Source organism: Nannobrachium achirus (assembly GCF_963921795.1).
Source record: "Nannobrachium achirus genome assembly, chromosome: 5".
Taxonomy (NCBI): Eukaryota; Metazoa; Chordata; class Actinopteri; order Myctophiformes; family Myctophidae; genus Nannobrachium; species Nannobrachium achirus.
In genome coordinates, this window is record NC_137814.1 from 206,175 (window position 1) to 231,578 (window position 25,404).

The 25,404-nt window shown below is 45.3% G+C and overlaps 1 protein-coding gene across 1 annotated transcript; it reads right to left on the reverse strand.

The window, feature by feature from the left end:
- Positions 1–14,035: 14,035 nt before the first annotated feature.
- On the reverse strand, positions 14,036–24,020 carry LOC308286150 (AP-2 complex subunit mu-A; the record flags this gene model as incomplete). The annotated part of the gene is made up of 5 exons (XM_080727106.1): positions 23,912–24,020; positions 21,627–21,777; positions 18,592–18,643; positions 15,785–15,998; positions 14,036–14,124 (listed from the first exon to the last, which is right to left on the reverse strand). Exons 2-5 carry the CDS (start codon positions 21,698–21,700, stop codon positions 14,036–14,038), a joined length of 429 nt encoding a protein of 142 aa, XP_080583232.1. The 5' UTR covers positions 21,701–21,777; positions 23,912–24,020.
- Between the last annotated feature and the right edge of the window lie 1,384 nt (positions 24,021–25,404).

Here is a 25,404-nt window from a genome sequence, read left to right on the forward strand (position 1 = left end):
GGCCTGGATGTCACGGTATATGTGGACGACATTTACTGGACAAATGAGACTGAAGACGAGCACCTTGACCTGCTAGACCAGGTGGTCACCCGTCTGGCTTCCTCAGGGCTCAAGATTGGCCTCAAGAAATGCGAAATCGCAAAATACTCTTTGAGGTATCTGGGTTTCAACATAACAGACACTGGGAAATCGGTCAGCAAAGAGTACCTAGAACAAATCGCTGCCCTTCCCCAGCCTACCTTGTTGGCTCACCTGGATCATGCCCTGGGAAAGTGTGGTCACATAATGAACCACGTCCCGGGGTACGCTGCCAAGGCAGCACCCCTACATAGACTCAAGGGAAAGGCACTACAGGGTAAGAACCCCCGCAACCGGAACATACCGATAGCGGACGCCAAACCCCACTGGTCTATATTCCAAACCCATGTGCTGGAACATTGCACCGATTTGGAGAAAAGAGACCCCGGGAAGCACTTGGAGGTTTTCCCTTGCCTGGAAGGTGAGGGAATAACTCTCAGGTGCATGAACCGTTTGGGCAAAGCCCCATGTCTCTTTTTGTCCATGCAATTCTCCAGCCCAGAGCAGAGATATCCCGACCAAGAGCGAATTCTCTGCGGAGTATTCAAGTTCTTGAACGGACTGAAAGACCTCGCTCAAGACCGAGATGTGATAGTCACCACGGAGTACCCCGCACTGCAGTGCGCATCCAAGGGGACTATCTCAGGGTCACGAGCCATGTCGCAGAGGTGGGGACACTGGGCCGGAATGCTTACTGACCCTCGGGTTAAGTTTATAACCACCGGCACCAAATGTCCCATCGAAGCAAAGCCTAAGCCCCAGGCCCCCGTGGAGGAACCCCCCTGGGTCCTGTACACTGATGGGAGCCAGCAGAAGGCTGACGGTGACCGGGCCAAATGGGCAATTGTCCTTAAACATAAGGACAAAACCGTGAAATCATCCTCAGGATGGATTGACGGTTCGGCCCAGATGGCCGAGGTGACTGCCATACTAGAGGGAATTATCACAGCTAGGGGTAAACATATCCAGAAGCTGTTGATCGTGACCGATAGTGACTACTGCTACCAAGGTGGGGCTGAGAATCTAGAGTTCTGGGAAGCCAAAGGCTATGAGACAAGCTCAGGCCGCCCCATGGCTCATGGTGAACTCTGGGCTCTTATAGTAGAGCAATCCAAAAACATGAGGCTCTCGTGGAAATGGATTAAGAGCCATACGGATGGAGAAGGCATCCACTTCACCGGGAACCGGGAGGTGGATGCCCTGGCCCAGCGCAGACAGCTGGCCAATGCAGTTGGGCTGAAACGCCTGCGCCTAGCCCTGCCGATGGCGTGGGGCAAAGGCAAGGTGGTGGAAGTGCCCGAAGACGAGGCCGACCACATAATCCGGACGATTCATGTGGGTCTCGGTCACGTGGGCAGCCAAAGGCTACTCAAGTACCTGCGGACGCAGGATTTGCTGATCCCAAAAGCTAGGCAAAGAGCTATCACAGTGCGTAAGGCATGTGAACGCTGTGCCCTAGTAAGGGGCACAAAACCGGAATTTGTACCTCCAGGGCAAATTGCGGTGCCCATAGCGGGCACGAATTTTTCTGCCGATGTGTTTGGGCCTATGTCCCAGACAACGCGGAAAGGACACAAACACGGGCTGGTTATCGCTGATAACGGGCCTGGTGCCATAAGGGTGTATCCTATTAAGACACCTACTGCGGCGATCATTTGCCACTGTATATCCCAATTCCTACGGGAAGAGAACGGGGTACAGTCCCTGCGAATGGACAATGCGACTTATTTTACGCACACTAGCGTTAAGTCTTTGCTGGAGGATGAGGGTATTCAGGTGGAATACTCAGTTCCGTACCATGCTAAGACTAACGGAGTTGCGGAGAGGGCTGTTCGCTCAGTAAAAGAACAGATAATTAAAGAGGGCATGGAGAGCTCTTGGGATGAGCCTTCTCCTCTTCTCAAAATTCACCAATCGGTCAACCTTGGGAGAGAGGAGAAGAGATGTGTGTCCAAAGATAACACGGGTGTCTCTTGTCCTTTCTCCACAGGTGAAGCTGTTTGGGTGCTGAGAAAACCCCTGCCAGGAAACCCCAGCAAGAAGTGTGAATCAAAAGACACCGTTGCTGAGATCCTTGGCCCACATAGGCTTAGGTTGGAGAACTCGGGCATAGTTCATATAGACCAAGTTCGCAAGACCAGGTGAGCACTGAGAAATGGCCGAAGCTTCGGGTTGTACACCCTTAGTCAGGGATGGAGAGGTTGCGCCAGGCATGGGGCAGGTAACTGTTGGTTCTCGTAAGGAGATGCCCTTTGCTTTGGAGTGCGCCAGACAAAAAGTGTTGATCTGTGTAGCGCCAGGACGGTCCCCAGCCTCTGGGGACAGTGGAGTTGGAAAGAGTGCCAGCGCCTGGCTAGGCGTATCCGATGGAGCGGTGAAGTTGGCCAGGGAAGGCTTCATGCCGACGGTGAGGTCAGTGGTGCATAATCCGAGCCTAGACATGGCAGAGGATGGATGGTTACCTAAACCAGAGTACGTGGCGGGGCCTGCGGGCCACCCCATTCTCTGGCAAAGGTATGGACACAGTCTGGGGAAGTGCATGCTATGCCTGATCCCAGTGACCAACCTGCTGTGGCAGGGTCCATCTCGCAACCGCCCGCCCCAAGTGCCGCATGATAGCAAGCCCCTCCTTCGCCCTGGTGGCGAGGCCTTTACCTTTGGGCCTAAAGAAGGACCCAGGGGATGTAGAGCGTTGGTATGCCCGGGGTGCTACGTCCTGTACGGACCGCGCATTGCTCTGGCTGCCTATCCTGTCATGACCGCTGAAACAGCGGCCAGTTGCTCATGCACATGGCTAGGTTTCGCCCTGGCCAAATGCAAATACCATGAGGGAGTGAAATTGAACTCAGGTATCCATCTGACCAAGGGCGGTGGTTTCCTGCAAGCCGGTGACGCACCGGTTCGCAAAGGAGCCCACGGCCGTGGAGGTATCACCTTCAAGGGCAGCATGGAGAATCTGGACAGTCTGATGGAAACCTCCCTCGAGCGAACTATCAGCCTCTCTTTCCCTAGGGCTATGCCCTCCAGGGGATCCAGGTTGTATTCAAACCGTGGTCCAGATACTTTCTGGGTGAAGGACACGGAGGAGCGAGCCAAGCTCTTCCCCAAATATCAGTTGCCTAGCGAAGCTAGTAACATTAAGGGGATGGACCTGTTGCTTGACTGTGCTAGTCTGTTTCGCATGATGCTGGCGGCTAGGGCCCTTTTGGCGATCCCTGGCCTGGTGGCAGTGTCGTTCCAAACAGATATGCCTAAAGATGGCGATACACCTGACTGGTTTACCACAGTTAGCGGGGAGTTAAATGATAAAGGTTTCAGAGAAACCCTATCAACCAAACTCCTGGTGAGGAATGGCCCCGTTGTGACCCGCAAGGGGTCAGGAGGTGAGCCTATCGCTGTGGGGTCTACTATCCGGCCTGCCGGAGGGGGAGAGTACCAATTCGTGGTTTTCTCAATCACTCTGGAGGTGGGGGCTATGCCACATCCCATTAGAGGGATCTCTGTGGACATAACCCCTGGTACCGAGAATCCAGTGGTGGGAGACCCATTAAGGGTCTCACGGATCAAACCACGCAGGGTGCACTTCCAGGGCAGTGCAGGGTTGGGGCCTAAGGGGGATACCCTATGGAAGTTTTTGGCTGGCCTTTCCCTTAAAAAGGAGAGAAGGTCAAAGGATTCCGAGTAATTGATGCTGTTCCACGGCGGGCCCCTAACCTTGTTGCTCTCTCTTTCAGGTAATCCAACCGGTAAGAGAGAGTGAGAGGGGGGGAAGCCGAGATGGATGCCCGCCTGGTCCGTATAGCCCTGTTGGAGGCTCCTGGAATGGGTAGGACAATCACCTTGGCCCGCTCAACGCATCTTGAGGAGTCGAGAGAGGGCCTGATATCCTCGACAGAAGAGGAAACCGTGCAGTCTGGGGAACCAGTAACAGAGCCCGAGGGGATTGCACCTAGTATGGCTCGCAAGCCCAAGGCTTCCATCACCAACTTAATCACCAGGCACATTATGAAGGGGACCCTTCTGATAATGGCAGTGGTGATGGTGCTGGGATTCGTAAGGGCCCTCAGGTACCCCAAGACTCGCACGGAATGGGAATTCAGAGACCCAACTATCAGAGAGCATGAGGGGGTGCCGGTAGTATACGCACGTATAACCAGCCCTATCCCCTGTGTTCCTGAAAATCTCACTGACCGGTGGTTGGCCTATAATAATTATAAGGCCACAGCACTGGGCAGTAGCCCGCCCGCAGACGGCTGGGGTGAGCCCCCAGAATGTTCAGTAGCCAGCACGGAACCTGAGTGTTGGGTGCTTGAACCTAGACATGGTTGTAACGGTCATATCACATGGCAGGATCTCAGTGACCAAGTAGACGAGGTATCCCAGGGGGCAGAGGGGGCGGTAGTACTGAGAGTCTACCCATCCGACCCTGTCGGTGAGATATCTACAAGCGTCAAACTGGCCAAAGGGATTCAAAAAGTATACCAATGTACCACGGTCACTGCCCGATCTCGCTACAGCAGTGAGAAGGAATGGGGACTGTGGGAAGACATATCCAATTGCTCCGATGCCTCAGTGGATGGAGCCGAGGCGGTGGAACTAAGGATACATCGCAGAGAGTTAGCCTTGGAAGGGGATATAGCCGCTGAAAAAGTGACTTTGCTCACTGTTTGGCCACCGTCCCCTGAGAGGGAACTCCAAGCGCTGCTGAGCTACGTGTCACCACTGAGGAATAATTCCTCTTCCCCGAGAGCAAGGAGGGCTACGCCCGGCTACAAGCCACCACCGGTCACCGACCAAGCGGGTGGCTGTCCCCACAGAATCACTACCAAATGGTTTAAGTGGATTGTGGGGATAACCAAGCCAGGCAAGAAGATGTACTCCTACCCACCTGGCTTGCTGTGGATGAAAAATCGGCCGCTCGCTGGTGGGAAAACTCTATACTATATGGACACTCCGGTGTTATCAGCTGACCAGGTTGGGGCAATAGAGGGTCCATGGGGAACCAAGGTGGTTGATTCATTGCTCACGTGTGTAGCAGCCAAGCTCGACCCCACCGACCTCCCATGGAGGGGACTTACGGTGGAGAAAGTCATCAAACGCCTAGCGAACAAGATGGGGGAACTAATACCCATCTGTCGTGAAGGAAAACGGATGGGGATCCCACGGGACTCCCTAACTGTCCGCACGAATGGGACTATAATCCCTGGTCAATCCTCATGCAGAGTAGACTTCAGAACTATGCTGAGGAGGTTTAGGGTGTTCCCTGACTTGACAGCCTCACAGACCTCGTGGGGTAAATGGGATCATGAAGGGCCTTTAAACAACATAAAAAACTATGCGGGTTTGGGCCTGACGAACGAAGAAGTGAAACTCCTCGATAAGTGCTGGGCTAGACCTGGGAACACAGAGGAGGAAAGGCTGAAGATGTTCCTTCATCAACAGTTTGCGGCCCAAGTTTTGGGATTCCAACTGTATTCATGGCGCCAATTAATCGGGCGGGGTGAAGGGACATCAGGGGCCAACCCTACTCTTTACCCGGGCTCCTTCATGGTCACTCTGGGGGGAAATAACAAAGATCCTCCAGAAGAGACCAGGCCGAACCCTAATATCAATCCGGACAAGACTGAAAGGCCTGTTCGGGAATGGATATTGGATTGGAAGAGGGAAGACCCCCAAAAGCCGTTCTCTAGACTACCAGAAGACGATCGGAACCAAGGAAAAATCTCTCTTCCTCCACCCCTCATATTAGCGAAGAAAACCGACACTGGTTTTATCCTGCGCTGGGGGTTGGAACCTACGTACAAGGCCACAGGAGCCCAGGTGGGAGCGTATCCTCAGACTACATATGGTATCAGGGGAAAGCAGTATTGTACCTTGGAAGATCAGAGCCAGTGTACAACCCAAGACACTCATCCAGCAACCCATGTGGATGAGGCGACTTCTGCCATGGTGGATATAGCTTCCACCAGAACCATAACCCACGTGACCGAGGGCGATGGTCATGAGGTCGCATGGATCAATTGGGGTCCCCTTAAAAGGGACCAAGCTGCCGAAATAGGTTGTGACGCTAAGAAAATGGTGGCACGATATTATGTCACACGCAATCCTCCTCCCCAGGAGCATGCATGGAACAACATGCACTGGTATGACTCTCCTGTGTTGGAGAAAAAATATGATTCCTGGAGGTGGAGGCCTGTGATAGGAAGACAAGAAAGGGAGTTTGTCAACCCAACAGAGGGAGTAGGGGCACCGGCGATGTTGGTACGTTGCTACCAGGCCTCCCCTACGTCTCCACTAGGACCGAAGCAGGACACCCTAGACTGGGCAGGGCGGACTGAACGGTGTGGACCCCTTGACTCTGTGTCAGCTAGGCTCTTGGACAAGGGGTTTCCTTACTTCTGGCCGCCCGATGCGTACCTACTGAATCGTTGGGGATTTGCCAACGGTCCATTTTGTAACAACAACGGCAAAGGCAATTGCCATTGTTATGGCACCTGTGGACAGGCTGGTTGGGTGGGAGCCCTTTTAGGGCCATGTGATTCAGTGTTCATGGACTTCGGCACACCATGGGCTCCCCCATCTGATTACCTAGTCTCAGGGAGGCCATCATTGAATCCGGGAATCGGATGGACGGCCCGGACATTCTCCATGCAGGCCGTGTACCCCAAAACTCATGCAGTCAACATGACTAATGGTACGTGTCACCCTAACCGATGGCCTGAGGCGGATTACAGGAAAAGGCCTAGGACCGGCTGGGGTGATTTCAAGTCGGCCACATTTCTGTTAACCTCAATAGTAGGTTATGCGGCTATTGACATAGGAGAGTCCGTAAAGGAAGGGACTATAGAGGCGTTCGAAGAAGTCACATCTGTATTTCAGACCTCCTGGAGAGTTGTAGCAGGTGTGCTCAAATGGGCTATCCCTTGTTTGATGTTACTGGGATGGCTTATCGTGTTCTCAGTACTGTACCGCCTGGGCCTTTTAGGGGGCGTGGGCAGAGCTCTCAAGGACATGCTGAAATGGATGTGTGCAAAGAGAGGAGGAGCTCAGAGGGAGGGGCGTCCCCTCCCATGAGGAGGAGCCGTGGCCTGAGGCGCTGCATAAAAGGAGCCCCTCAGGCTAGCTCTTGTCATAACTCCCGTTGGCTGTTATATGGACGTTGCTCAGGCACTTAATATTCTGCGTGAAGAATTTAAACCCATCTACGACCTAGCCATGGCCAGCGAGAGACAAGAGCAGATCATCAGCCTGGATGACATGGACGATGACAATCTTCTTGCCATGGATCCTGAGGAAAATGACTTACTTTCCGAGGGCCAACCGGAGGAGGACCGGAGTGGAGCAACCACTCCGGCTCCAATGGATGAACACTCTGAGCCCTCTGGGCTCGAAGGAGGGGCAGTCTGGAGGGTGGTGATTCCTCCCCCTGCCGATACCCAAGACGACGAGGACGAGGAGGCTGGGATGCCCAGAATGCAGCTGTATAATACTAAAGGTGCTAAAATCGCCGATGACAGCCTGAAAATCCCCCAGGTCTGGGAGGACATCGTGGGCATTCGCAGAGGGCATATGTCCAACAAAGATCCGTTCCTGACACCCAACTGGGAGACCTACGTGCTGCTGAAAACTGTTTCCATCAAGCGGTCGGTGATCTACAAGCCGCTTGGTGGGAAACAACTGGCGCTCCATCGTTCCTGTGTGCGTGACCACCTACAGGGTCATGCAAAACAACCTACGCTACCAGTCTGGCGAAGTGTGGGCAACTATCGAGACCCAGGCAGCAGGGCGAAACCGCTTCGGCATCCTGGAAACCATCCTGGGCCCCAGGATGATCCGGGGAAAATGGGAGAAGAATTCCCAGGGGATTCGAGAGGTTACTCGAGACCCCAAAGTGTGGCCATCCGATGATGTTGTGGCTGCACTCGAGAAGAACCAGGGTGCCAGAGGGGGTGTTAGGGGCCCCGGAGCACCTGCTTGTGACCCCAAGGGTGTGGCACCCAGGTCCTTCAAGCCATACTACAATGACCGTGACCACCGCGATGCCCGCCGCAAGGGAGACAACCGCCAGGAGAAGCGCAGAGGATCTGTGGGCTCAGACAGACAGCAGTCACCTGGACCCACTGCCACTGCGGATCGCCAAGCCATGCCACCACCTCCACCACCCCAACAACAACCTCTGCAGCAGATGCAAGCTCCGGTGGCACAGCTTGGGCCTCACATGGCCTTTTATCCCATGCAAAACCTGCAACCTCTGTACCCAGCACCTGCCCCAGTGCAGGCTCCAGCCCAGGCACCTACAACCCCTGTGACCTCTGCCCCAAAGGAGAAGCAGGCCGGGAAGAGGAAGGAGAAACGCAACCACGTTCCTCGCCAGTGAGCTGGTGAAGAAGTAATGTTATGGCCCAATATATTCTCCATATGTTAATCAACAAAAAGGGACATACATTTTATTAAGCAGTTAGTGTGCTAGTACTGTAGATGCATATATACTGCTAATGTAGAAAAGCTTCCTTTAAGCATAGGCTGTTGATTTTTGATATACTGTATAATGTATGCTGTATTTCTGATATACTGTATGTGCATGCGAGAACTACATATATACGTGGTTTCTTCACTGACATTGGGTAAAGGTTAAAAACTGAATGTACTCATAGTCAGAACATGACATACTGTTTACACTAGCCGCTTCGTTGCCTGCACCTGCGAGGCACGGCCTTGGACTTGGGGTGAAAAAGGGGGGGGTTGTAGATGGTGCCAGGCTGTATCATCGACTCCCCGACATTCCTGTACCGCGCTAACGAACCGTTATCTTCTTATTGCCAACATGAGATAGCGCTTCCTGAGGGAGTAAAGGGCAACATGTCGACTTCTAACATGTGAACCGGAGAACTCCCCAAATTCACGTGGACTGGGGAGTTGGTCTGGCCTTCAACTGTCTTCATTGCGAAACATCGTGCATGTTCATGCATGTACGTGCACAAGCGCGTGCCAAATGTGTGTGTGCTAAACTGAAGCTGTGTGTGTGTAACCCTATTGAGATGTTGTAGCGGAGCACCCTATAAAAGGCTGTGTATCCGTAGCTCAGTGCAGTTCTTTTCTGTCTACTTAGAGAGAGTTTTGACTCTGTTTTTTAGTCAAGTACACATACTGTACTTCTTTTTAATTTTCATTACCAATTTCTGTATTGGTGAGTTTATAATTTGTAATTGTTTTTATTCACTAAAGCTTTTTAATTCACTTTTGCTTGGTGTCTGTCTGAATTCATTTTCTAGAGTTACAACTTTTAAGGTTTTGACTTTTTAACTTCCCTTCGGGGAAGTTCCGCTTCCATGGGAAAGAGGTGTTAGCACCTCAGGGCACTCAAAGCAACTTCTGGCTGTTGGAGCTGAGTTAGACTTTTGGTAAGAATCAACAAGTATATTTTCTTAATTTAAAAGTCTTTCACCTTCTCAGTGACTGACACTGCGCGGGCAGGTGTCAGTTGGGTATGCTTGGCAGACAATAAAATACAAATTCCCAACCCTAACCGGACGGACAGTTTGTCCGCAGTGGGCTCTTTTGTATCAAATAAGTCAAGCTGCTTTTCTCCAAAAAACAGTCCCTGGGAGAAAGCTACAAGGTAACAGTTTCACACTTTATATTGTCTTTGTGGTTTTGGCATTCTCCATCCAGACCTATGGTCTACATTTCTCAAGAAAGGTGCAATATTCTTGGTCTATAAAATAAAGTCGCTGTAGATAGTAATAATATTCACCAGTTAAAGAGGGTTTCATAGACAGTTCAGTCTTTATTCAGAGAAAGTTGTATTTGTACAGTAATAGGTGCATATACAGTAATAGTAGGTTTATACAAATGAGAAAGGTTATAACACCTGTTTGTGTTAACTTAAAGGTATAGTGTAGTGTTAGTGACAGTGTTTATTAAAAAGAGATCTGGTAACTTCTTGGGCTTAGGACCTGAGGAGGGTTCCGGGCGGCTTAGAGGAGTGCTTTAAAAGGTGAAAGGGCATTCAGTAACTCCAAGCTCATTACACTACCTAACCCTAACCCAGTAACATCAGGACCCCAGTGGCTGAAAGTACAAGCACAACATCAGAGAACTTGGAACCAAGTCACTCGCAACCTGTTTTGGAGAAGAACATTCAAGGCCACAGACCTCATGTGAAGTGGCCAAAGTCCAGCAGCAAGAAAGAGTGAGCAACAATCGATGCAGACCTGATCAAGATCCTTGACAGAATAAAGGAAAAGTGGAGAAGGTTTGGAACAAAAGAGACAAGAAAGAAGGACACAACACCAACAACCCCTCCCAAGTCCAGAAGGCAGCAAGAAATCCAACGCCTTGTCAAAGAGAGACAGGACTTGAGGAAGCAGTGGAAGAGGGCCTCATTGGAGGAAAGAGCGGGAATAGACCTCCAAACAGACCTGAAGGGACGCCTGGGAAGACTGCAGAGAGCAGAACATCTCAGGACTCGACGCAAGAGGAAGGAAAGGGCGAGAACAACCTTCTACAAGGATCCCTTCAGATTTGTGAAAGGACTCTTCACAAAGAGAGCATAGACAAGCATAGACAGCATAGACAAGACCTTGCTTCCTGGCAAGTTGAAACTGTGGTGTCTGCAGTTTGGGTTGCTCCCCTGACTGATGTGGCCTCTAACGGTCCTAGAGATTCCTATGACCAAAGTCGAGAAGCTGGAGAGAACAGTCAGTTCATACATCAAGAAGTGGCTTGGCCTCCTGCATTGCCTCAGCAACATCGGCTTGTATGGACACGGTGCCCTGGAATTGCCTGTCTCTTGCCGCACCGAGGAGTTTAAATGCACCAAAGTGAGGCTGAACATGACCCTGACCGAGTCTCAAGATGAAATGATCCGAGCGGCTGCTTCCAGACTGGCAACTGGGAGGAAGTGGATCCAATCTGAGGCCGTAGAGCAAGCACAATCTGCTCTCAGGCATGGAGACATTGTAGGGCAGGTGCAACATGGAAGAGGTGGGTTCGGACTGGGGTCTCTGAATAAGGTGCAAATAACGCCAGGGAAGCAGAGATCTGCTTGGTGTGGTGGGCTTAGCAACGAAACATCAGTGAAGTGGGGTGCCCACCTGAAGACCCCAGTGAAGCGTTTACCCCTACCCCACTCAACTACTGTTACACAAGTACTGATTATCTAAGGGATTGTAATATCTAGTCCTATAAGCTCAACCAAAGTATACATACATATATACACATTAATGGTTAATCTATAAGTGGTGTCTTTGTTACCTGATGCTGCATGGTGGAGTTGGATGGAGGAGTCACAGGTGGAGTTGGATGGAGGAGTCACAGGTGGAGTTGGATGCAGGGTGGAGTTGGATGGAGAGGAGAGAAACATGTTTTAATACCAGCTCTGAATAAATACCATTTATTATAACTTCATTCAATAACAGATTTTTATAAATAGGAAACACATCATGATTTCATTCAATATATAACAGATGTGATGATTATTAAAATAACCTTTTCTTTCACGGCCTGTGAAACATAAACCATAGTATATAAATATATATATAATATATATATATAATATAAAACATAAACCATAGAAATACAACAGTGTGTTGCCTAGCAACCACTAAGCAGAAAGGTGCACATCTGGGAAACTGCAAGTGTGGTTGCAGTAAGGAATCAATCATCATTTACTGTGTATTATTATTGTGATATCATCTGTTTCATTGGACATGATATTGTCCCAGATATCTGGACTTTAGTTACAACCCTGATAACTTCAGTTACCAGTAAGACCCCCTAATCGTGTACTGTAACTGTCTAACTACTGAACCAGTAAGACTCCCTAATCGGGAGATAAGCGACCCGTCAGGTCACATACACAAACTTTAGAAGGCAATGGTAGCCAATCAGGAGGGAATATGGGAAATGGGACTGATCCATGTGATACTGTGTACCAATTTGCGTGATTTTAGGCCAAAATCTGTAGGAGCAGTGTCCAAAAATGTGTCTTGCAAGAACCAGCCTCATGGTGGCGCTAGAAGAGGGCCATGTGAGAAATGAGGGGCGGTGGTTGTTGTTTGGCAGCCAAGGATTGTGTGTGCAAAGTTTGGATTGATCGGGTCAACGGTGGCGGAGATAAGAGTAGGGGAAAAGTGTGATGTGACGGACAGACGGAGGGATGGAGGGGCAGCCGGTGGAGGTTTTCATAGTAACTTAACCCTTTCAAAGCCACGGGGAGCCCCTTAATGTTAAAATCGTACCATATCGGACTTCCTAGGGGGGGAGGGGCAGCCAATCGTACTTTCCTGTACTTTCCCGTATTTAACGAAATAAATGATTTTCATCCGAAAATCGGCGATCGTCTAACCTTCCCTAGTCACCACTCGTGCATTGATAGCTCATGGCTGGGCTGACATGAAGCAGAAGTGATGTCATTGGCCTTTCCTTTTCCAAGGCATATTCCCCCATTCGGTTACTGTCTGTACCCTGGTGCTTCTACAGCAGCCATGCTAGGGGCTATGCTAGCGAAAATTTTCAGTTCTGCTTTTGAGTCACACATGGATTATTTGCGGGGACATTTACGTGAAGGGATCGCGCACGCGAAACGCACGGGGAGATCGATGATCGGCCAAAACCCCCATTCTGTCCCAACGGAGAACCAGATAATCACGGTGAGCTAATGACCTGGGGAAAAAAAGAAAAGAAAAAACAACGGCGCTGTCCAAGAAGGAGTGGCGGCGGGCTCATGTTTATAAACATAATATTATGTCTCAGATCACAATACAATAATAGAAATTTCACGGCTAATCTACCAACCACCATTCTATTTCGGACGGCAAAGTGTTAACCTGAATTACACTGTTCATGTTTAGAATCAATCTTTCACCCTGAGAGACCCCAGCATCCTATTCTGATCTACAAGCTCAAAACATGAACACCACAACATGAGATGTAGATCTGCTATTTGGCTGTAGATGGTAAAAGAACTCATCGAGTACAGTAGCAGGTCTGTTTTACTATTTAATTATAGTGAAGTGATATTGTATAGTGTATAGTACTAGAAGGTCGGCCGGCTACGCCGGCCTCCCCTCTAGGTCGTCGCGTTGCGTCTATAGGAGTAAATATTCGTCGAAAACAAATCCCTGAGGTACAGGGTGGCCCCGATCTGATGGTTTTTCTGAGAAAAAAATGTTTTTTGAGAAAAAACATTTTTTGAGGAAAAAAAGTTTTTTGAGAAAAAAAATGTTTTTGAGAAAAAAGATTTTTTGAGAAAAAAAAATTTGAGAAAAAAAAATTTTGAGAAAAAAAAAAATTTGAGAAAAATAAAATCTCAAAAAATAATTTGGAGAAAAAAAAAATTTTTGAGAAAAAAAAAAAGGTTTGAGAAAAAAAAATTGAGAAAATTTTTTAGAGAAAAAAAAATGTTGAGAAAAAAACATTTGCCCCCCCCCAAAGCATTTGCCCCCCCCCCCCAAAGTGTGCATTTGCCCCCCCCAAAGTGTGCGTCTCTCTCTGTGCATTTGGCCCCCCCAAAGTGTGCGTCTCTCTCTGTGCATTTGCCCCCCCCCAAAGTGTGCGTCTCTCTGTGCATTTGCCCCCCCCAAAGTGTGTGTCTCTCTCTGTGCATTTGCCCCCCCCCAAAGTGTGCGTCTCTCTCTGTGCATTTGCCCCCCCCCCCCCAAAGTGTGCGTCTCTAGCCCTCCCTCTCTGTTGTAAATGTAATTCGATACACTGTCCTGTGTCCTGTGTCTGTTGCTTGAAGTGGGCTGCGGCTTTAAGCCAATTGTAAATATAAGATAGTTTAATATAAGTGTTATTGATGGATTCCAAAGATCTGATTATTCTGAGACACCCAAGACTGCCTTCACGGCACCCTGGGGTGCCCCGTCACCCTCTTTGAGAGACCCTGGAGTATCATTATGTACTGTAAACACAGGGTTAAACGGGGTCATGGTTTAGGGTGAAAGGTGAAAGGTCAGACCTGTCCCTTGATGCCCTGCTGGGTGATGAAGGTCTTCAGAGCTCCGGTTTCAGAGTTCTGAGGATAACCGAAGTCCAGGATCTCTGTTAGGGTTAGACACATTATATACATTATATATACATATATATACATCTAGTGTTAGACACATTACCATCCATTATATATATACACATCTATACATCTAGTCTCAGAGTTCTGAGGATAACCGAAGTCCAGGATCTCTGTTAGGGTTAGACACATTATATATATTATATATACACATCTATACATCTAGTTTCAGAGTTCTGAGGATAACCGAAGTCCAGGATCTCTGTGTAGATAGATAGATAGATACCTTAGTGTCAACCCCTGTATACATATATATACATGTAGTTTCAGAGTTCTGAGGATAACCAAAGTCCAAGATCTCTGTTAGGGTTAGACACATTATATACATTATATATACATCTAGTCTCAGAGTTCTGAGGGTAGCCGAAGTCCAGGATCTCTGTTAGGGTTAGACACATTATATACATTATATATACATATATATACACATCTAGTGTTAGACACATTACCATCCATTATATATATATATATATGTTACAGTATGTTCAAGAAACCAGTAAAAGTTGTCAAGGAGCACTCGTTTTGACGTTCACCACACACTAATCACCACCAGATGGCGACGTCAGCCACTGCTCTGCCATTCACCAGAGTGTATATAAGAGAGTTACGTCACGCTTTGAACTCGCCGCAGACCGGAAGTGTTTACTCTTTATTTACTAGCCTAGCCTAGCCTAGCCTAGCCTAGCCTAGCCATTAGCTCCATTGTAGTCACTTGGACAGGGCGTTTAACGTGCGCTTGCCCAGGCCTTACGGCCTGGGCATAAATATAACGATTGCATTCACCACGGCTTCGTAACTCGCGCGGCGCTCCGCCGGCCGCGCGGCCCTGGCCCGCTCTTCGCGGCCACTCGCGCCTGCGGCGCTCGGGGGCGAAGAGCAGGACCAAGGTCCGCTGGCCTTCGCGCCGCTTGGGGCTTCGTGGACCCAGGGGGGCCTCGTAACTCGTTTGGGCTTCGTGGATACAGGGGGGCTTCGGTAGCCGCTCGCAGTGTCGTGGACAATAGAGCGGCGCACCGCCTGGAGTACGTTGTTGTGGCGACCGCTTGCTCCGCCCCGTGCCGCACCACGAGTGCTCCGCGTCTCGAATGTGCTGTTTCTCTAATATACTATGACATATATACACATCTAGTCTCAGAGTTCTGAGGATAACCGAAGTCCAGGATCTCTGTGTAGATAGATACCTTAGTGTCAACCCCTGTATACATATATATACATGTAGTTTCAGAGTTCTGAGGATAACCAAAGTCCAGGATCTCTGTGCGCACACACACACATTACCACACACACACATTACCATGCACACACACTCACACACACACACACACACACAGAAGGTGAAACCAGGCAGACACACACACACACACACACACACACACACACACACACACACACACACACACACACACACACACACACACACACACACACACACACACACACACACACACACACAGAAGGTGAAACCAGGCAGACTGCAGTGACTCAGTGAATCTCTGGATAAACAAACATCTGGGGGTCAAACATGCAGTTTGTTATCGTGATCCTGCCTAGTAGAGAGTAGTACACAAAGTACACAAATAGGAAAAAAAAGAAAATAAATGCCTGTTATTATCATTATTATCATTATCATCGTACCGTCCAGAAGCTCGTAGATGAGAACAAAGTTGTTCTTGATGTTCTCCTCGCTGATCTTTCCAAAGTAGGCTGCCATGACGTCACACATCTTGTAGAGGAACTCAAACACCATGGCAGCGTTGACGTTCTGCTTAGTGACGGCAGCCAACCAGATGTTAGAGCGCTTCACATGGAAGAAGCTGGTCCTGGCGATGTTAGTGACTGGAGACCTCACCTAAAAAATAAACATTATATAAAATATAATGAATATGTTCACAATATAATTATTATGTTAGAGCGCTTCACATGGAAGAAACTGGTCCTCGCGATGTTGGTGACCGGAGAACGAACCTAAAATATAATATATGATAATATGTTAATATGATGTTAGTGACCGGAGATCTAACCTATTAAATATAAAATATAATAATATGTTAATATGATGTTGGTGACCGGAGAACGAACCTAAAATATAATATATGATAATATGTTAATATGATGTTAGTGACCGGAGATCTAACCTATTAACTCTCCCCACGCTTTGAACGTTAACGTTCGCCCCATTTTTTACAGAACCTCGATGCCAATACGGCGCTCGTTCGGTTCGTTCGTCTGATGACTGTAAGCTGATGAGGGGTCGCGCGGCCGTGTACTATAAACACATTTTCCGCGGTGATGGTGTAAAAAATCCATTATGCGTTAGATCAACGGAGAACAATTCACTTCCTTGTTGATTTCCTCTGGCTGTAAGGCTCTGTGGCCAGTGACTGGTCTTCTTCTTCTTCAACACATAACAGGCAAATTCACATTCATTCTCGCATGACGCCGCCCTCTGCTGCCTGGCAGACCAAAGTGCACTATTGCACAATAAAAAAAATAAAATAAAATAAAAAAATAAATGTCTGTCTATCTGCTATAACGTCGCAAAGGTAAGCCGCTTTTTGATGGCACCAGACCCAATAAATAAATAAATAATCTGGCAGTAGGAGAGTTAAATATAAAATATAATAATATGTTAATATGATGTTGGTGACCGGAGAACAAACCTATTAAAAATAAAATATAATAATATGTTAATATGATGTTGGTGACCGGAGAACGAACCTATTAAATATAAAATATAATAATATCTTAATATGATGTTGGTGACCGGAGAACGAACCTAAAATATAATATATGATAATATGTTAGAGTGATGTTAGTCACCGGAGACCTGACCTAAAATATAAACATTATATAAAATATAATTAATATGTTAGAGCGATTCACGTGGAAGAAGCTGGTCCTCGCGATGTTGGTGACCGGAGAACGAACCTATTAAATATAATATATAATAATATGTTAGAGTGATGTTAGTCACCGGAGAACGAACCTATTAAATATAATATATAATAATATGTTAGAGTGATGTTAGTGACCGGAGAACGAACCTATTAAATATAATATATAATAATATGTTAGAGTGATGTTAGTGACCGGAGAACGAACCTATTAAATATAAAATATAATAATATGTTAGAGTGATGTTAGTGACCAGAGAACGAACCTAATATATAATATATAATAATATGTTAGAGCGCTTCACATGGAAGAAACTGGTCCTGGCGATGTTGGTGACCGGAGAACGAACCTATTATATAATATATGATAATATGTTAATATGATGTTGGTGACCGGAGAACGAACCTATTAAATATAAAATATAATAATATGTTAATATGATGTTGGTGACCGGAGAACGAACCTATTAAATATAAAATATAATAATATGTTAATATGATGTTGGTGACCGGAGAACGAACCTATTAAATATAAAATATAATAATATGTTAGAGCGCTTCACATGGAAGAAGCTGGTCCTGGCGATGTTGGTCATCGGAGATCTGACCTATTAAATATAAAATATATTAATTAGTATGTTAGAGTGATGTTAGTGACCAGAGAACGAACCTATTAAATGTAAAATATAATAATATGTTAATATGATGTTGGTGACCGGAGAACGAACCTATTAAATATAAAATATAATAATTATTATGTTAGAGCGCTTCACATGGAAGAAGCTGGTCCTGGCGATGTTGGTGACCGGAGAACGAACCTATTAAATATAAAATATAATAATATGTTAGAACGCTTCACGTGGAAGAAGCTGGTCCTGGCGATGTTGGTGACCGGAGAACGAACCTATTAAATATAATATATAATAATTAATATGTTAGAGTGATGTTAGTGACCAGAGAACGAACCTAAAATATAAAATATACCTAACAGTTCTTTATAGAACTAGTTTATAGAACCAGTTGTCTGACATGAATAATTATATTATATAACAGTTATTATAATATAATATAATATAATATATTATAATATAATATAATATATTATAATATAATATAATATATTATAATTAAGGCTGGGACTTTAACTGATTAATTGCGATTAATTAATTACAGAAAATTAACGCGATTAAAAAAATTAACGCATTTTAATCGCACTTAGTTTTTGCACCACAGAACCTTCAGTTTCGGGCATGCACCAACCAAGAAGAGACAACAAACGCAAAGGGAGAAATAGACGATTAGAGCGCTTTGCTTGGCCCAGTGGATGCGAAATTTTGATAAAAAAAAACTCACTTGTTGATTCACTCGTACAACAAAATGTGTTTTACTTGAAAAAAAATGCTTCTCTGGTCAAATATCAATGTGCGATTAAAATGCGATTAATTGCGATTAATTAATCACAGAGCCTGTAATTAATTAGATTAAAATGTTTAATCGCATCCCAGCCCTAATTATAATATAATATAATATAATAGTTACAGAACTCACCTGTTGTCGTGCATGGATGACGTTGACGCGGAAAGCGTCCACCGCATTACGCCTGGGGGGGGGGGGGGGAGGGGGTCAGAAAACAGTTCAGATTAAAGTTAACCCTAACCCTCCCACCCACACCGATTTGTTCCCAATAAACTGATTGAATACAAATAACTAAAACTATGATACTTTATCTATGGTATCACTATGGTAACTATGGTATTATATGGTTTAACTAAAACTATGATACTATATCTATGGTAACTAGTTTATATATGGTTTAACTAAGGTGATTAAACTAAAACTATGATACTATATCTATGGTAACTAGTTTATATATGGTTTAACTAAGGTGATTAAACTAAAACTATGATACTATATCTATGGTAACTAGTTTATATATGGTTTAACTAAGGTGATTAAACTAAAACTATGATACTATATCTATGGTAACTAGTTTATATATGGTTTAACTAAGGTGATTAAACTAAAACTATGATACTATATCTATGGTAACTAAACTTGCCACAAAAAGTTCGGAAATCTAACTTTGGTCGATTATATCTCCCCTTTAATAAACCCAAATGGTATTGTGTTTTATATCATTTTCATCGTTGATTTGTCACCTTTACAACGAAGTACAGCTTGTAAGCATCGGGCATTCGAGGCATGAGCTACACAGCCAAACGTGTGGGTAGCGCCGACCAGAATTTTGCCAAAATGGCTTGCAATATACTGTTCTGCTGGCATTTAGGCTCGTTTTGGGCTTCCCTGACACTGGGCTTAACATTAATATAGTGTAAAAATTACCAATATGTGTTGTTTCTTCTTTTCCTTATTACTGTGAGAGAGTGCAATCATTCAATGCCCCAAGTAACAAATCAAGAACATTATTGCAGGCCTGCCAGGCCATTTTGACAATTTTTGGAGGAGCACTACCCACACGTTTGGCTGTGTTTCTCATTCCACGAATGCCAGATCCTTACAAACTGTACCTCATTGTAAAGGTGACGAATCAACGATAACAATGATATCAAACACAATACCATTTGGCACAATTAAAGGGGGGATATAATGGACCGAATGTTGGCAAATTTTGGGTCAGCGCAACCCACACGTTTGGCTGTGTAGCTCATGCCTCGAATGCCCGAAGCTTACAAGCTGTACCTCGTTGTAAAGGTGACAAATCAACAATGAAAATGATATAAAACACAATACCATTTGGGTTTATTAAAGGGGAGATATAATCGACCAAAGTTAGATTTCCGAACTTTTTGTGGCAAGTGTAGTTTATATATGGTTTAACTAAGGTGATTAAACTATGATACTATATTTATGGTAACTAGTTTATATATGGTTTAACTAAGGTGATTAAAACTATGATACTATATCTATGGTAACTAGTTTATGTATGGTTTAACTAAGGTGATTAAACTATGATACTATATCTAGGGTAACTAGTTTAGATATGGTTTAACTAAGGTGATTAAACTAAAACTATGATACTATATCTATGGTAACTAGTTTATATATGGTTTAACTAAGGTGATTAAACTATGATACTATATCTATGGTAACTAGTTTATATATGGTTTAACTAAGGTGATTAAACTAAAACTATGATACTATATCTATGGTAACTAGTTTATATATGGTTTAACTAAGGTGATTAAACTAAAACTATGATACTATATCTATGGTAACTAGTTTATATATGGTTTAACTAATGTGATTAAACTAAAACTATGATACTATATCTATGGTAACTAGTTTATATATGGTTTAACTAAGGTGATTAAACTAAAACTATGATACTATATCTATGGTAACTAGTTTATATATGGTTTAACTAAGGTGATTAAACTATGATACTATATTTATGGTAACTAGTTTATATATGGTTTAACTAAGGTGATTAAAACTATGATACTATATCTATGGTAACTAGTTTATATATGGTTTAACTAAGGTGATTAAACTATGATACTATATCTATGGTAACTAGTTTATATATGGTTTAACTAAGGTGATTAAACTATGATACTATATCTATGGTAACTAGTTTATATATGGTTTAACTAAGGTGATTAAACTATGATACTATATCTATGGTAACTAGTTTATATATGGTTTAACTAAGGTGATTAAAACTATGATACTATATCTATGGTAACTAGTTTATATATGGTTTAACTAAGGTGATTAAACTATGATACTATATCTATGGTAACTAGTTTATATATGGTTTAACTAAGGTGATTAAACTATGATACTATATCTATGGTAACTATGGTATTATATGGTTTAACTAAGGTGATTAAAACTATGATACTATATCTATGGTAACTAGTTTATATATGGTTTAACTAAGGTGATTAAAACTATGATATTATATCTATAGTATCACTATGGTAACTATGGTATTATATGGTTTAGTAACTAAGGTGACAGGGCTTAATTTGTGCCGGAGCTCGGCTCCACCACCCGTCTCTTGTGCTCCGGTACATCAAATGCGTCTCCAGTCTACATAATGTTAAGAGGCTTGCCGTGCTGTCGCATGAAGGCCTGGGTATGGGGGAAACCGCCAGTGTAAAATGTGGTTCATATGGGACGTAAACGGGAGACACTTTATTCTGAAGGTAAAACCAGAAATGTAGAAGCCTAGTTGTTGCTGGGGGTTAGGTTACTTGTCGCATAGCAGAGGCACAGCGTTACTTTATGTTACGTCGGCACAGCTGCTTTGAAACACGTCGCGCGCGGTTTTAAGTTGTGTTACTTGTGTGCATGGATGTACGCTTGTCAATAACAAGTTGTATTATAATTTATTAGTTAGAATACGTTCCAGTTCCAGACACTTTCAAGTGAGAGGGAACTTGTGAGCAAAGTTGGCTATGCAAAAACAGTGATAAAATGACAACACCGTGGGTCACCGCCCACCATGACAACCAGGCATACTTAATGAACTGGTGGGTGTGGCCACATAAAAACATCATTTTAACGCTTTCTGTAGACTTTTTTTATAAAATAATAATAATAATAATAAAACTCACCCGATGTCATCGCGGTAGACGCGGGAGATAAGCACCTCCCCCTTATGGTTGTAGATGAACAGTCCACCAATCATCCTGAAGCTCCTCCCGCCTGATTGGACAATTCCTGATGCTCCTCACTCCCTATTGGCCATCACGAAACTACCACTACCTGATAGGAGGAGAGGAGAGGAGAGGAGGGGAGAGGAGAGGAGGGGAGGGGAGGGGAGGAGGGGAGAGGAGGGGAGGGGAGGGGAGGGGAGAGGAGAGGAGGGGAGGGGAGAAAAGCGGAGAGGAGAAAAGCGGAGAGGAGAAAAGCGAACATTTGTAACACAAATATTTGCTTCTGGGGGGTCCCTGGAACAACATGTTTTGAGATGGGGGTCCACTGGGGGTCCCTGGAACAACATGTTTTGAGATGGGGGTCCACTGGGGGTCCCTGGAACAACATGTTTTGAGATGGGGTCCACTGGGGGTCCCTGGAACAACATGTTTTGAGATGGGGGTCCACTGGGGGTCCCTGGAACAACATGTTTTGAGATGGGGGTCCACTGGGGGTCCTTGACATGCCAGGTTTGAGAACCACTGATTCAGAAGAAGGATTTGGAAGACATTTACAGGATCCGGTCCAAAATATTCAAAGACACAAATGTTCACGATTTTTCAAAAATAGCAGATCTACAAGCTCACAGTGAGGCACTCGGTGCCACGCTGTCCCCAGTTAAAATATGATTATTTCAGGGGTTGAGAAGTGACTTCCACCCGGGCCCCCTTCCATCTAAATCAGGCTGGGAACCAGAACCAGGCCAAGTCCCCATACCAATTCGTTACCTCATCAAAAAAGACATCCACTCTATCAGTTCCCTTCCACCCCTACACCTACACCTACACCTACACCTACACAACACAACAGCCGCTTTCCAATCCGAGGGATTCACACTTTGAAGTGCGCATTTCAAGGGCTATGACGTCACTGGGCCGCGCCAAATAGCTGATCTTCAAGCTGGACAGGGCCAGCTTGAAGAATTGACCCCATCTCCTGGGAATCTCCTGGATTTCTCCTGGATTTGGAATCAAACTCCCGAAATTCACCAGAACACAGGAAATGACATCTACTATGTTAAAAATGTTCTGGGGGAGGACCCCCAGACCCCCCGCTTTAGGGGTGGGGGCAATGCATGCAACAGATATTCACTTAAGTAAGTCATTATTAAGGATGTCTTACTTTGCTTCAGTCATCAAATCTGTACACCTATTTGACAATTTAAGGCTGAAATTGTACCCATGCTAGAAAAGCAAGCCTGATGAAAGTATCAAACATGCACAAAATTCAACAGAACAGAGGAAAATATAAATCTGTTAATACGTTTTGGGGGGGGGGGGGGCTCAAGACCACGGTTGGGGAGTTCCGCACACCCCCCAAAAAATAATCTCCTAGTGTCTGTCTGTGTGTGTGTCTATCTCTCTCTCTCTCTCTCTCTGTCTGTCTCTCTCAGAGGCGCGCCGTGATGTCATCAATAATATTAGCCAGACATCTTAAAGCTGTCATAACAGATTTAAGATGTATGTGTACATACTCTTATTCTCTTCTCTCACTCATTCATTCATAAAACTAAATACTATGGAATGGAGCCACACACACACACACACACACACACACACACACACACACACACACACACACACACACACACACACAGGATTAAAAGATCAGAAGGTAAGGTGACCAGACATTACTGTAGAGCAAACAGCTGATCTACAAGCAGCCTAGAGCTTGTAGATCAACTCTCATCATCCAGACAGACATCACATCACACACACACACACACACACACACACACACACACACACAGCAGCCAAACGAATCTCTTTGCGGTGAGAAGAGCTGATCTACAAGCTCACAACGAGCTTGTTGTAGATCAGCTGTTTTCGTTCAGATGGTTAAAGTGAATGATGGTAAAATAATGTCGATATGTCGACGTCCCGTTAGTCCGACTAGAGCCCCCCCCCCTCCCCTCCCCTCCCCTCCAATAACATCTCTTTGATGTGTCATTGTTTTAATGAAGTGATTAAATGTTGTTTTAATGAAGTCATTAATATGGTATTAATTAATTAACTCATTAAATGACCTTCATTATAACGGACCAAACCGTTAGCTTAGCCTGCAGCTAGCTGTTAGCTGCTAGCTGCTAGCTAGCATGCAGGCCTGTGTAAAAACAGACGGTTTAAAACAAGACGTTTAGAATGAAAGCAGCTTTAAAAGCAGACGTTGTGTTTTAATAAAGACTTTAATAAAGATTTCTCACCGGAATGTTTTAGTCTGTCAGGCCGACGGTTCGAGTCCCTGCCGTCCTGATGAGCGCCGCGGTGCAATAGAGCCGAGACCTCTTCTGGCACTGCAGCCCATAGCCCAGAGGGACGGACGCTGATTGGCCCGGAGGAAACGGCATGGCGGACGCTGATTGGACGATGTCCAGCCGAGGCGGGTTGCCAGGGGCAACCGTTTCCTCTATGCTGTATAGCCTACCAAGGACCCCTTAAGAGATGAAGCAGGGACCCCTTAGTTGAGAGAGAGAGATGAAGCAGGGACCCCTTAGTTGAGAGAGAGATGAAGCAGGGACCCCTTAGTTAAGAGAGATGAAGCAGGGACCCCTTAGTTGAGAGAGAGATGAAGCAGGGACCCCTTAGTTGAGAGAGATGAAGCAGGGACCTAGCTGAGAGAGATGAAGCAGGGACCCCTTAGTTGAGAGAACAAAATGTTTCGCGATAGGGGTCCATCCCTGGAACAAAATATTTTGAGATGGGGGTCCGCGGCCAACAACACATTTTGGGGGTCCTTAACCACTGATAGGCACATTCTAAAAATGTATTCTAAACAGTTTTCCTGAAGAAACAAAAAGAAAAAAAAAAAACTTATGTTGCCATCAGTGTTTCTCAAACATTTGTCATGTCAAGGACCCCCATATAATGATATGTATTTGGCCACGGACCCCCATCGCAAAATATTTTGTTCCAGGGACCCCCAGGCAGCAAAGATTAGATTTTTGTCTAATCTGCATCTCGCTTAAGGTCACAGACCCGTTGGGAAACGAGTTTGGGTCGACTTTGTTTGTGGTCGGCTTTTCCTGTTACCAGTCATCGAGGTAGGAAGGTGGCAGATGGAGATTAATTACATGTTCACTTTAATTCACCAGTAAAACAATTTGATCATAAATTCACTCCTAAAAACAACCAGGAAGCTTAAACTGGACTAATATTTTATTGTTCCCAGACCCTCATCTTAGCTTTGGCCTCAGTCTAGTCCACCTGTTAAACCAAATGACATCAACACCTTGACTGGTACAACTGTTGTTGAATAGAACGCAATGTTTATGTGCCATTATGCTGTTTTATTGTGAACATAATTATGTGGGAAGTGGACTTTAGATGTCTGTTGTTCTAAGCACCAGTAAGACTCCCTAAAGGTCGCTTATCTCCACAAATAGGGCAAAAATTAGTTTTTCCAAAATCTTCCTGATCCATGTTGATGACATGAGTGTAGACATGCTGTGTAGTGATTTTCGTGATTTTAGGGCAAAATCTGTAGGAGCAGTGTCCAAAAATGGGCCTGAAGGTGGCGCTAAATTTGACATAATCCATGTTGATGAGATGAGTGTCGACATACTGTGTACCGATTTGCGTGATTTTAGGGCAAAAATTGTAGGAGCAGTGTCCAAAAATCTGTTTTTCAAGAATCAGCCTCATGGTGGCGCTAGAAGAGGGCCATGTGAGAATTGATGGATGTTGTGGTTTGGCAGGC